The sequence below is a fragment of the Apteryx mantelli genome, chromosome 9 (genome assembly GCF_036417845.1).
Source record: "Apteryx mantelli isolate bAptMan1 chromosome 9, bAptMan1.hap1, whole genome shotgun sequence".
Taxonomy (NCBI): Eukaryota; Metazoa; Chordata; class Aves; order Apterygiformes; family Apterygidae; genus Apteryx; species Apteryx mantelli.
The window spans coordinates 22344105-22358591 of NC_089986.1; the positions used below are offsets into that span (position 1 = coordinate 22344105).

The 14487-nt window shown below is 42.5% G+C and overlaps 1 protein-coding gene across 4 annotated transcripts in view; it reads left to right on the top strand.

Moving 5' to 3' along the window:
* The window catches only part of EPHA4 (EPH receptor A4), a 108766-nt gene that overhangs the window by 4314 nt on the left and 89965 nt on the right, over nt 1-14487 (top strand). For all 4 annotated transcript variants that reach the window (XM_067301928.1, XM_067301930.1, XM_067301929.1 and 1 more), the window contains exon 3: nt 894-1557. In XM_067301928.1, the coding sequence (XP_067158029.1) occupies nt 894-1557 (664 nt within the window). The remainder of the gene's footprint in view (nt 1-893; nt 1558-14487) is intronic.

Here is a 14487-nt window from a genome sequence, read left to right on the forward strand (position 1 = left end):
TTGGGGCTTATTTAGAATATAAATTTAACTGCCTCTTTCCTGAGAATTCCTCTAAGACAACATGTATAATATTCCTTCTCTTCCCACCCTTCCCAATAAGAAACTCTGAATGGGAAAGTTTTGGCAGTATTGGTGACAGACAGGTGGTGTTTCTCCTTACCTGTCCTTCCATCTCTAAGGGCTGCTGAAGTCAAGGACCCAGGTCTTATTAAACAGCTCTTTCTGTTCAGCTCCAAAGTGAAGACTGTTCCCTGGCTGTGTTAGGCTATTGCTAGCCCAGGAAAATAGTTGGAAACTTAGAGAAGTGGCATGATGGTTTTAAAAAAAAAAAAAAAAAAAAAAAAAAAAAACCACTTCTGGTAGAGATGCAGGAAATCTAGCCGTTGTTCTGTCTCTGCCCCACACTGCTTGTGTGACTAGGTCATGCGCCTTGCTGTTTCATGTCAACAGGTATGAAGTTGGATTCATGCATTACCTGTCTTGCCTGCTGCAGATCATAGTATCAGAGCTGTCCTATGAGTTTGTGAAGTGCCACAGTGCAGCCCTAGTCTAGGTAGAGTCCTTTAGCCTGAATTGTAATGCAAAAAAATACAGTAAGTTGATGGAGTATTCTTGTATTAGTTCAGCGGGCCTTTAAAACACGTTTTCTTTCAGAGGTGTTTTGCCTGACTGGGAACTTTTCTCCTGAGCAGACTTTCTTTTAAGGTCCAAATAGCTGAGGTTCTGGCTATGGCCTGACCTGTTCTTCTATTTATTTATTTTTCTGTAGTGGCGGAGGGGAGAAAATGCAAACTGAATGTTAGCTGTGGAAGGGCAGATTAAATCTGCTGTGAAGCTCTGATGTTCGTTTTAATACTGATATATATTTTTTCTTCCCCTTTCTCTCCTCACAGTGGGAGGAAGTAAGCATTATGGATGAGAAAAACACTCCGATCCGCACCTATCAAGTTTGCAATGTGATGGAGCCCAGTCAAAATAATTGGTTACGAACTGATTGGATTCCCCGTGAGGGGGCTCAGAGGGTATATATTGAAATTAAGTTCACGCTGAGAGACTGCAACAGCTTGCCAGGTGTCATGGGAACTTGCAAAGAGACATTCAACCTTTATTACTATGAATCAAACAATGATAAGGAGCGTTTTATTCGAGAGAGCCAGTTTGCCAAGATCGACACCATTGCTGCTGATGAGAGCTTCACCCAGGTGGACATTGGTGACAGGATCATGAAGCTGAACACAGAGATACGGGATGTGGGGCCACTCAGCAAGAAAGGATTTTACTTGGCTTTCCAGGACGTTGGCGCCTGCATTGCTTTGGTGTCTGTTCGTGTTTTCTATAAGAAGTGCCCGTTGACAGTTCGTAACCTGGCACAGTTTCCAGACACCATTACTGGGGCTGATACATCCTCTCTGGTGGAGGTTCGTGGCTCCTGTGTCAACAATTCGGAAGAGAAGGATGTGCCAAAAATGTACTGTGGGGCAGATGGTGAATGGCTGGTGCCCATTGGCAACTGTCTGTGCAATGCTGGCTATGAGGAACGTAATGGTGAATGCCAAGGTAGGACCAGCCATGTTGTGCTTTTCATTTGGGTTTAGTTGAATGCATAATCGAATTAGAGATCAGAGTAAGTGGAGTAAAGCCAGTACTTAGCAGCCCCTGTGGGATGTAGTGGGACAGCGGGATTTAATGAAGTCCAAGAGCTTCAGGTTGCAAGACCGAGAGTTGATAATCTGAAATAAATGATACTACTGTAACAGGTAGAAGGCAAAACGCATTTTCCAGCAGGCACCTTCACTTGAATTGGCTCATGATAGCCACCAAAATGTGAATGGCTGACTCCAAAACAATGCAGTTGGACTACCATCATTTAAAGAGAGAAAAATCTTTGAAGTTTTATCCGAAGCCAAGTTTGTTAAGCACAGAAAACTCTGACTAGGTTTCCTTCTGGGCCGTTTACTGTGGTAAGAACCTGTCGGAAAAGAAAGTGGAATTTTAGCTGGTTTACTTTCCCTCTTTGGAAAGGGGGAATCTTTGGTGTTTTACTTGTTACAAATTTTTAGCACTAAATAACCCTTTGATAGCTGACACTGCTGTCTTTGTTAAATATTTTCATTTCTCAGAGGATCTCTATTGTCAGCTTAATAATAGAGGTGCTAGGATACTCTTAGAAATGCTAAAAGTCTCTTCCTCCCCCCCCCCCCCCAATCCTGTGTGCTGCAGAATTAGGGATTAAAGTTTATATAAAAGACAGATTATCCTTAAAAAACAAAAGACAAAAAAACTCCCCACACAACTGTATTCTCTTTGCCTCCACTTTCTGGAAAAAGTAGTAGTAAAAGATTAGGAAAGAAGAGAAGAGACTAAAAATATTGTGGGCCACAGCTTCTAAACTCTTGCTCATCTAAGCATAAACTAAGGTTAAACTTGAATGGCTTCATGCACAGTTTAGTTCAGTGGGTTTAATCCTGCAGGATGCTGAATTGAATGTGCTCAACTCTTCAGTGGATTTGGACCCATTTTTCTTGGAAAAAGTGATTCTGATCCTGATGACTTTGCTTCACTACTCTGGTGTATTTTTCACTAGCTTGTTTTCTCATCTTGAGGCTGAGAACATGATAGTAAAGCAAATAACCAACTGCTTTTGTGCTAGACTCCTAAGAAAGCAGTGTCTTTTTGAATGTCCTACTCAGTTTCTTTTAAATGATAATTTATAGTCGATATGAAGTTCATTATTATGCATTGGAATTAAGCTTTGGCAGAGAAGAGGCACTAAGCATGAACCTCAGCCTTCATTCTTGGGGTTTTTGCTAGATGGAAAAAGCCTAAGTGCATCTTATCAGCAACAAAATTACAATAGGCTGTAGTGAGGATTGAAAAATGAACAGCACAATGACAGGACAGCTTATTTAGAGCGAATTACTCTGTCTTTTGGCATCCTGTGAGACAAACTTGAAAATATGCATGTATTCAGCACACAAACCTGTGGATGCGGTGCTGGGAGGGCCATTGGTGGCTGAGGAGCTGTTACTTTGAAATAGCCGAACAATTTCTAGGTGAAGCTTCTTGATGGTTTACAGCCTGGGTTGTGAGAGGAGGAAGTGAATGGGAGGAAAAAGGCCTCTTGGTTTATTGCATGGAAGTTATTCTGCCTTCTCTTAAAGGGCTATTGGGTCAGTACTGGGTCGCATTGATTAACACAGGTCTAACTTTTCTTGTTGCCCGTGGCCCAGATGGGAGGAGCTAATTGCATAACAAATCCTATGTTGTTCCAGGGAAATCACTCGAGATTTTTCTGGTGGGCAGTAGTAATGACAGTGGATGTCTTTGGAATAGACCTTGGGAATGAAAGTCTCTGGTTACACAGCCTACAAGATCTTAGCTGCACCCAAGGAAGCTTGGGCTCAGGAAACCCAATTACTGTTTCCCAAGTTAAAGGGAAATCAAATGAGACCATATAAAGAAAGGAGAAAAACATTTGTCTCTTGCATTCTCCGGAGTAGAGTTAACTTGTGCCAGCTCTCCTTGGAGGATTTGAGCCAGCAAGTAATTTGAAAGTGCTAAACCCATTTCGTCAGTGGTTATTTGTGGTTTCCTTTTTCTAACGGTTGCCATTCTCCAGCCAGAAAAACTTACCGGGAAGCTCCTCTAATTCATGAAGCCTACCAGAACTTTGCAGTTTGCTCTCCGGTTTCCAGGAAGACTGTTAAAACAGTCTGGCCTTTGACACCGCTGAATGAGACTTCCCATTTTCTTGCCCCACTTAACTTCATAGTTCAGCAAATGTTCTGCTCTGGCAGGTTTGGGGAGGGGAGGGTGAAGTGGGGCGGATTCCTGTGGATTTGAAGCAGAGGACGAGAAAAGGAGATTTGGAGTTTGCAAAAGGCCATAGAAGGATGCCAGGCCAGAGCCGGAGCTAGCGAGCAGGTTCCATCTCAATTGTTTTTCAATAGGTCAATTGTGGCAGGACAAATACAAAGAGAGGTCAGAGGTTGTCCGTTTCCTCATCCATCTTCCTTGCTGATCCTAGGGTCAGAGTTAAGATTGATTAAGATCTTAAATGTTGGACAAAAGCTTGGTACGCAAAAAACTGTTTAGGCCTGTAGAGCAGAGGGTTTGCACTTGCAGGGAGAACGTCAGGCCTGCCTTCCCTCGCGTGGGACTTGCCTCCAGCAGAGCGATGCTGGCACAGCCAGCCTGATGGCTGCGTGGCCCTAAAAATTGTTCCAAGTTCATTCCAGCTTCTGATTTTACATAATAGGTTTTTCTTTGAGCTGCTTTTGCTCAATTTCTGTTGTGTGTAGGGGGAAACCTAATGGGAAGCCACTCTTCCTCTGAAGTGGTTCTTATAAAGGGAGTTAATGACTCTCTGACCTTCAACAGGGTTTTTTAAAAGTGTGTATGTGGTGGGGAAGGGGTGGAGAATGATCACAAAAATTTCTTATTCCTTTGACTGTTATTTCTTTCCAGCTGGCTTTATTGATAGTAACTGTCCTAATGAACATTCATATGTACGCTAAAAGCCAAGGCAGGAAGGGAAAGGAGCTAAATATTTAATCCATATCTGCTTGGGAAGCTTCACAGGTGCATCACAGGAATAGTCTGTGATCTTGGTCCCAGTCATTAGAAATACTAGGTGAGCAGTGATTCTTTTCTTCCAGTTGAATTTACAGCTGTGAATGCACCACTAGAAGAAAAACTTGCTGTTGTGTTTTGGGTTTCGTTTTATTTTTTTCCGCCCTACCCCAAACTTCTTGTGTTAATGGCTATCCTTTTAGGAGAGAACACGTGTGGAATATTGTTAAAGGAACATGAAAGTATCCTAACTGGTCACACACTTTAACCCTAAGGTAATCAGTGGCTTAAGGCAAAGCTAAGACATAAAGTAACTCTTAAGTTTGCTTGTATGTATCATTATCATTTAAATTTTGTCACATATTAATATGATGTGGTTTGGCTTTAGCTATGATTTCCTTATGATAAAATGCATATCTCTCTTTGCTGAAATGGGAGACAAAAAACAAGCAGGAAGGGAGAAAAGACAGATTAAAGAAGCAGTAGACTGTAGCCATCTGTGATGATTTTGATGCTGTGAAATTACAAATCTCAATTTTAGACCTGCCATTTAGTATAAATATGTGAGACAGTTGAGATTTTTTACTGTGATATTGTAAAGGTTATGAGAGCCAACAGCTTTGTCTTCATCTACACTTGCTTTTGTGAGTTGTGAATTGGCCAATTGGCAGAAAATCCAGTGTCATTTAAAATATGGCTCAGTTCTGGTTTCATATCACTGCCATTTTTAGAATTTTCCTTCTAACTTTGATAAGAGCTTCCCTAAGAAGTAATAATTTGATAAGATTCCTTTTATCTCAGAGGCTTTGAAGAGTGACTGTGATCATTGAGAGCAGCAGTTCAGTTTATATCAGAAGAGTACAGTTTAATTATGTTTTTCCTATGATAGATTTTTTTGGATGGTGGGTTTTCTGAGGGTGGAGATGTGAGTAGTAGCTTGTGCATACTTCCCCTTTTAGTCTTAGACTTTTTTTTAGTTGGAGTAACACTGATGAACAGTCTGGCTGCACAAAAGGATAATCAGAAGGGTGACTAAGACTGTGCAGATCTGAGACTTCACTGAAAGATTTTTTTTTTCCAGGTTGCTTATTTTTGGCTGTGGGGAGGGGGGGGGGGAATGCACAGACTTGACATGTTATGATTTTAAAAGGAACTGAGAAGACAGAAGCTACCAGGAGGGGCATGGGAGCAATACTGTAACACAGCCTGTCTGACCCAAATTCATTCAGTTCTTATCTTGGTTAAAGAAGCGATTTAGTTATATTCTGTTCTGGGGAAGCTTAATAGTCTTCCAAGGGCTGCTCCCTCAGTGACTTTGTGCCACCTGGTGCATTGCACAGTCTCCATTTAAACATCATGCAGACTCCATAAGGCTTTCTTCCTCCCTGCCCCCCTCAGAAGTGAAGCTATGATTGTTATCAAACAGTCACCCCTCAGAGTATTCCTTGGAGAAAGGCTCGAACTGCTTCCTCTTGAATTGCTAACAGGAATTTCTGCTGATATCCAGGAGACCAATATCTGGTCCTTATTGTGCACGTCATTGGTCAGGAAGCAGCTCAGCAAAGCCCATTCCTCAAAAGCAAAAGAAAGATGAGCTTCTGTTACATTATAAATTTCGCAGCGTTTCTGGGTACCCTTTTCTGGGGTACGTGGGCCTTGTTCTGGTGTGTATGGCTGGCTTGCTTCTTTTAAAATCTTTCTAGATAACTCATTTTGCATGTAATGACTTAAATATTTAGATTTTGGCTGTGTAAGGGTTATTTATCTGTGTCTAATAACATGCTCCACTGACTTTGGTCTTCATTGCCCTTGTGAGAAGAAAAGATTAAAGAAATGCTCAGCAGTACCTTTTGCTCTTTGGAGACTGCATTTAAAAAGCGCCCCCCCCCCCCCCCCAAACTTGTGAGATAAATCTTATCTGGTTTCATTCCATTATGCCACCTCCTTCTGCTCCGTTGTGAGGAGCAGGTGAGGTCACACAGCTTTGTGAATCGGGGACAATTAACACTCCCATGACTAAGTGGACATTTTATGAATATTCAGGGCCTGCTTCACCTCCCTGGGAAGTAAACATGTTGGTTCCCTTCTTTTTCCTCCTGCCAGAGATGAAGGAAGCCCTCCCTGTGAATGGGGATTGGCAGCTGTCGGGCCACTGCCTTTTGCGTGCAGCGAATTCCTCATTTACATCTTTTGTATACAGCCTCATGCAAAGCAGCACACCCATTTCCCCATTTCACAAAGGAGATAAGAGCTTCCTTTGGAAACTCCAGCCAAAATCTCCTGTTTATGCAGAGCTCAAAGATTTGGATTTTATGCAAATAAAGTCTGTTTAGATTTAAACCCTTTGTTTAAGAGATACAGAGGGTAATATTTGCACAGTGTGCTTTTTGTATCGTCTCGGGTCTTCTCTTGACTAAGACCAGTCGTCACTCTCTCCCCAAACTCTGCAGGCCGCTTGCTCACTTCGAGGCGGCGTGTGGGAAAGGGCTATCCGAAGCCCTAGGCTGGTTTGTAAAGCAATCGCTGGCGGTGCGGGCAGCGCTGTTTCCCATGCCTCGCAGGGCTGCGGGCTCCCAGGTGGGAGCTCCTCTAGGTGCTTACAGGTGACCAGAAAGCCCTAAAGCCCTTCTGTGCCTTCCCCTTGCAAAGGAAGAATTACTAACTTCAGGAAGTGGAATTCCCCCCCCCCCCCCCCCATAAGCACAAACTCTCACAAAAAGCATTAGGTTTTCTGCGTCGTCTTCCCCAAAGGGTCGGCTCAGGCCTGGTGTCAGCCCATGCCTTTAGCTGGCCTGGTCACTGGATAGAGGTTGGCCCACGGTTCGTTGGTGCGAAGTGGAAGAAGTGGCTAGTAGCGCTTGGGTAAACGTGCGCAAAAAAAATTGCTGTCTCTATCAAAAGAAAATAATTGGTGAGAAGTTCTGCTTTCTTAAGCCTCATGATTACACAAGAACCCCTATTTTGTTTTATTTTTGGTTTTAGTGGCTTTCTTTTCTTTTTAACTTTTCTTTATTTCAACTTCACTTAAAATTGCCTTTGGCTTGAAATAAAGCTGAGGCTCATTAAATGCTCCCAAAACACAGGCTTGTTCAGAACGGATTTGTTGAAAGGTTTATTGATATAAGTTAGAACACATGCTGCATGAATGTACTATATTTCTTTAAAGTACTGGTTTTCATTCTGCATCTTTATAAATCAGTGGTATAAAATTGGGACCCTAGTTGTGTTGGGACTGCATTCTATTTAAAAAAAAAAAAAGGGGTGGGGGAGAAATTAGGTGGGGGGGTTCCTTTTTTTTCTTCTTTTTTTGGATGTCCAATTAGTGTTTAACTTGAAGGTAATTTCACAGGGGTAGTAAACTGTGCAGTGTGAAACCTGGTGGCATAATTAAATGGAGGAAAAATTCTTTTACAACAACAAAGGAACGTGCAAAAACTTTAATTTTGTCCTAGTAGTCATTTGGAAGGGGAGATTATGCTGTTTAAAGTATAATATGGATGAGCTATTAAGGTTAAAAAAAAAAAAATCCAGGCCACACTGTACAGTTGGTATTTGCTTTAGTTCAAGTAGTCATGGATGCCAAGAGGAAAATACTGTGTGTGGGGTGGGGGGAGCAGGAAGAGTTGGTTCCGTTTTGTGGGTGGATGTGTGCTGGGTTTTTTTCTTTACCTCTGTGTGTGTGTTTTGGTATAGAGGGATTTAGTTTTACAGATAACTTCAGTGAAAGAGGTATAGTCGGAACAGGCCTCTCTTCCTCACTGGGGGCCTGGTACAGAACGGCACGTGCTCCAGTGGGATTGTGCTTCCAGCGGGCTGGGCAGAGGTGGGAATCCCGAAGAGCGGCAGGAGGAGGAGTGATGCTCTGGTGCCGCAGCAGCGGGAGGAGGAAGATCAGGGACCTTCTCGGGGCACGTGGGATCCCTGGGGCTGAGATGAGGCCAGAGAGAAGCTTGTCTGACTCTGTTGAGTGTTGTAGCTGCAAGATGGCTTTTGCCCCCTTCTCACTTGTTGAAAGGAATCAGTTGCCACTTTCTAATACGTTTCAGTTCTTGAATGCTGGAACACCTTAAAATGCCATTTGAACTAAGGCAATCAATAATTGTTTCCCTTGTATGTTTGAATACTTTGTACAGCCACAGTACAAAGCTGCAGTACAGTGTCTTAATTACCCAGATAATCCTGTTTGCTTGTATTTTTAAACTATGAAGTGCAGGGTAATTATTCAATTCTTAATAGAAGGCAAATGGCAATGTAAACAATAATTAGGATGTTAGACTAATGCGCTTCAAAGCAAATTGGATTTTTTTCATACCATTCAGCATGAAGTCCCATAAAGCTAACAATTTAGTGGCAAGGAAACAAGTTCCATTTTGTTCATATTTTATGGTGTTATCTCTTCATGCCTTGTTTCTGTGAATAACAGTTTGCCCCAGTGAAGCTGCCGGCTCCGGAGCCTAACGTCATGTTAACAATCGGCTCCCTGCTGCCTGCCTTCGATCCCGCTCTCCCAGGGCTTCCCGTGGCCTCGTCCCCTGCAGGCCCGGGGTGAGAGGTTAGCACGTCCCGGCTTTCTCCTTTCTCCTGCGGCACAGGGCAGGTAAGCGTGGAGAGATGCGGCTCCTAGTCAGGTGCAGCTCCCGTTAGGCAGGTTTTTCTGCTGTCTGTTGTTCTGGAGGAGTGGGCTTTACTTTAAGACTAGGATTCTTTCTTCATTTTGAACTGAGCTCCTCTTACAGACGTATTTCTAAGGGGTAGAGCCAGCCTTGGAAGCAGTGAAGGACCTGAAGTGAAATTCAAGGTTTAAGAGACTCAGCCTTGAAAATGTGATTGCAGGCTGTGGGTCAGAACTAGAACTTGTTATGCCCATTAACTTGGAGAGCACTACTGATTTTCATGGCTCCATCTCCAGTTTTACTAGAAGCATAACGCAAGCCATGAACACTGCAAAACACTCAGTTGATTTCTGTTCCATCTGCAAGTTTTGTGTATGTAACGTATTTCAGTACTTCCAAAGACCATTAATTAAGTCCTGTCATCGTATCCATTCCTTGCATTGTATTTAGCCAGTGATCGAAGACTGTGTGTGTTGGTAACAAAGGCATCAGCCAATAATGCTGCTGCTTTCCTAAATATTTTAATAATGCCCCTGTCACACAGTTTTTTGTCTAGCCTTTGCTGCACATTCTCATCAGTCTGAATGGACTGAATAATCAGCTTCCCTTCTCCCATTATCAGCATCTTAAGAAAGGCCAAAACATTCCCCAGTGTTGATACTGTTAATGAATTGCAGAAATTTGATTTTTAGCTAGACACTTTTATTCTGAGAGGTGGCTTGGGTGGTTGGAGGAATCAGTGGGACACTTGAAGAGGCTATGGATGTATTTCTTTGAAACTAATACTGACTGTATTAAAGCATGCACTTAAAGGTGTGGATTTTCTTTTATTTATTTCTAGTTTTAATTTTAAATCCCAGAGGCTTCTCACCAGGCCACATTGTAATAGCATTAATTAACAAGTCTGTCTTTCCCTACATAAAACATCTCTGGCTGGGGAGATGAAGAATACTGTCAACCGATGCTTCTGTGAACTCAGTGCTGGAATTCATGTGTTTTCAGTTTCGAGTGTTTTCTGTAGTTGAAAAAGACATCCCCACTTGGAAAACAATTTCCTTTTGAAGTGTCCAGCCTGGCAATGACTGAGGCAGCCACTAGGCAAAATTAGCATGTTAAAAGAATTGGATCAATACCTTCTCTCCTCATCTCCCTTCAGAGTGGTGGGTTTGAGTATCACTAGGAGGCTCTGAATGGCTGCACCAGTATGTTTCAGGGGCTCTATCAATACTGGTACAGGTCGCATCAAGCTGAGACGGCTTGATCCAGTGCCCGGACTCCTTCAAGGATGGCCATTTGAAAATGGATTCAGGGAAACCGACAGCTTGGGAAAGAGCAGGCAGCTCATCTAATTATGGAGAGGATTAGAAGGAAAGTGTAGGGAGAAGCAGGAGATCAATAGGAGGGCATGAGTTGCCTGAACTCTTCCTCAGATGTTGGAGTGTGCCGTTTTGTAGTACTTAACTGGTGTGTGTAGATTTCTTTTGGCTTTTTCAACAGACAAACACAAATTAAAAAGCGGGTGTGTGGGTAGTCCCTACTGCTTCACAGAAATGCTTGGAGGCAGTGGCTGCTGGATAATTATAGCAGAATAAGGCTGTGGATGCCTAGATACAAATGTGCTTGCTCACAAATTGAAGGAGATAATTCTGGTTTCCCTAGTGCACATTCTGCAGCTCTAGTGTCCTCCAGTTGTTTACAAGTTAGCTTTTCTGCCCTTGCCTCTGGTTTTCTGGTAGCCAAACTTATACGTTCTGACATGGGCATCCACCAAGACCTTTGGGCAGTCACTTAATGTCTCTGCCCTTGATCTCCCGCCTAGCAGGAGAGGTGAGCCCCTGCACCCCTTCTCAGGAATGGCTGGGGGAATTAAAGACTCTTCCCTTGAAAGAGAAGTGCAAAGCAGTAGCCGTGGGCAGGGCCCTGCTGTGTAGTCCCTCAGGCTCACTGTGGCTCAGGGCTCTACTGGAAATGGTTTTAGACAGGGTGGTAGACATGGCTCTTAAGCCTGTCCCAGTAAGTTCTCCTGCTTGCTTCTTCCTTTTGGGGTTTCACAGTGCCAGCGCTCCTTTTGATGAAAAGGAGCTGCTTCTCTCCCCCTTGGATCTGGAAAGGCCTTTGCTTACTTAGGGGAGGACAAATCCTTGTTGGTTTGTTGCCTCTGGGAGTGGTTGGTGTTGCTTTGCCAGCAAGTCCTGGTAGTGTTCTAGGAAGCAAACACATCACTGCTAGAAAAGCTTTGCTTGTATCTGACATAACGTTAAAACAATAAACAAATGATTGCAATAATCCAAATTGCACCCTAGCCATTCTGAAATACAGAGACTGTTTCTTGGGAGCCTTCCTGTGGTTTTGCACACTGGAGATACTAGAAAATAAAGCAGCTGAATTCTGTTCTGTTTCTTTTTAGTGGCTTCAGTGTTTGCATTTTGCACATCTGCCAACTTCCCCTTAATTTCTGAAGTACTGTAACAGTTATTAGGTTGACGCATTTTGTCCACTCATAATTAGTCCTTGGACTTCCTCATTTATTTTTGTGGAGATCATAAGTGTACAGGGTAGAGCTAATAAGACAGTTGAAATCGGGACCAGGTCCCTATATGCAATCCACCTACTCATTAATCAAGGCCTCTGCAGTTAATGAGAGTACTTTCCAGGTAATATTTAATCTCATACTAGCAATAGTTACACTTAATGCATAAGAACTCTTTGCAGTTTGTTGCTGAAGACATTCCCAGGGCATATCAGAAATCTTTCTCCTGTGCTGATCTGAGACGCACAATTCTGTCACATCGATCCAAGTTTGGAATATATTACTACTTCTGAAAACCTGCACCAGATTTGAATATTGGATCCAATACTTGTTGGTAAAGGACATGCTAATTTAGTCAGTGCTGTGTAAATATGTGTACCATACAGATGCGGCTTGTAAAGTACATTGTTTTGTAAGACCTTTTGAGGTTCAAAGGCCTGTCTATGTGGGGGGGACCACACAGGAAAGTTGAAAGGAATCAGCTGAAGATGTGAAGTCAACATGTGTAAGTTAAGGTGCATCATTAAGCACCTGCAAGAATATTTCCATTCTCTGTGGCTGAATCTGCCTGTGTGCAGATCCTTTATCCATGTAGCTGATTCACCTTAAAGTCCTCGGTAGCTCTTTGAAGACAAGCACTCAAGTACCAGTTTTAACATACCCAGAATTAATGTACCCAGTAGCCTTGAATTCAACACACCCAATAGTTTGGGAAAGGGAGCTCAAAGGGTTATGGGCTCTGTGAAAACACCCATTTATAGCTTTAGGATAGATAAAGCACTTTAATTTTTGAGAGAAATGAGAATGAAATTGCATATATCTACAATCACTTGCAGTAGAGCTTGGGTTGACACTAGAAGGGAGAGAAACCTTGAGACTTACTGGCACCAGGAAAGGGGAAGGAGATGTCCACTGTGAAAAGTCCTCAGTGCTAGCTCCTGATGGAGGCTGAAGTAGATAGACTAGAGTTCTCATCCAGCACTCCAGTGCAAGAACTGCAGGGAACTGCCCTCACTTTAACAGGAATTGTGTCCCAAGAGCAGTATCAGAGTCAGTCCTTTTGGCTCCAGGTGAGCTGTAATTGGGGTATGAAATGGGGAGAAAGGAGATCTCTTCCTCTCTTTCGTGTTCTGTTGGAGATTGGTTTGTTCTTTCGTGCGATAACCAGCCCTGTGGCCCTAACTTGTGTTGAGTTTTTGGAGGCTGCATGCTTATTGCGTATATACTGGGGAGAAGGAGCTCAGCCCAGGATTTTCTTTAAAGGCCAATATTAACTGCCACTGTTTTTTGTTGTCATATGTTTAGCTAACCTTCTGTAGAGATCACGGTAATCTGACCTCTCAGTACGCCTGTATTGAAGTTTGAGTTAAAAATGCGCTGCAGCAGAGCAAAGGACAGACATTTTTTCTGTGGGATTGTTCAGCTCTCTTTGAGAATTCCAAATGGCTAAGTTAACTTCTGTGCAAACATTGCCTTTTATTTGACTTTGTAGTTTGCCCTTTGAAATACAAACATATTTGTGCCAATCAGCAAGTCTCCCTTCCTGAGTTCTGGTTGACCCTGTAAAAAGAAATGTGACTATGCAATTATTAAAGGTGAGGCCTTCATTTTAACAAATGCTGAGTAATTGCTATTCGGTTGTCTCTGTGCTTCTGTCATAAGTGATGGTAAACTGCCCTTCAGCCCAGCTAAATAACAAGGAAGATGCATGTCTGGAAGGAAACTCTTCAGAAATTTGCAATATGTCATCATCGTTGTGTCACAGCAACTTGTGGGTAGGGCAAAAAAAAGTCAGCTTTCTATCTCAGAGCTTATAGTGCACAAACCTTACTTGGGCTTTAAGATGCAGTTAGGTCAGATTTTATACCTGTGTCACTTGGACACACTCAGTAGGCACTGTCCAAGTATAGCAGAGGGCAGAATTTGCCCTCTAAAAAAGCATCTAAAGGGAAGATGAAAATGTGATGCTCTGGCAACTTACCTAGCACTTTTTGTTTTATGAAGAAAAACATAAAAGCCCTGCTACTAAAAGCTTTTCCTAAATTTAGCAGAAAGTAGTGGCAGGTACTGGAAAAAGGCTTGTAATGTTTCCCAGGAGTTTTTCACTATCTGTAGACTTGGACCTGGCTGGTGCTAGTGCCCTAGTTGATTCTGGATGGGGAAGTTGTCAGCCACACCGGTGTGGATAGGAATGACTCATACAAAAGAAACACTCAGGAAATCAGACTTCATAACTGCTGCAGAACATCCCCAGTCCTTTTCCAGATATTTCTTTTCAGTAAATAACTTTTTAAAGGACTAGAAATCTGGTATAAAATTAATTTTGGACCTGTATGCATTACTGATGCTGATAGACTATATAGACTGCTATAGAGATACTGAAAAAGACATTGCCAAGATTGTTCAGTGCAGATTTGACCTGCCTTTTCTTTTTATGTTAGTTTGTAATTCCTATATCTTTCTTCAGTCAGTATGTGATTTCTCAGAAGAAATTTTTTAATGCCTTGAGCTCAGCAGTCATGAATCTTGCAGGTAGGCCTTCAATAACAAGTAAGTACATGCGATAAGAGGAAACACAGTTTCTCTAAGGGGGCATTTTCCGTTTTGTTCCTCAAAAAGGTTATTTGGAAAATACTGGATTCTGATTTTTCTTTCACATTGACTAGTATATTTTGGCTGTATTCCAGAAGGAAATAATTGAAATACTAGGCAATGCCTTTTAACTGGTCCAGACCTTGACTCCTAGATACATAGGCAGAAGGGACACTTTAT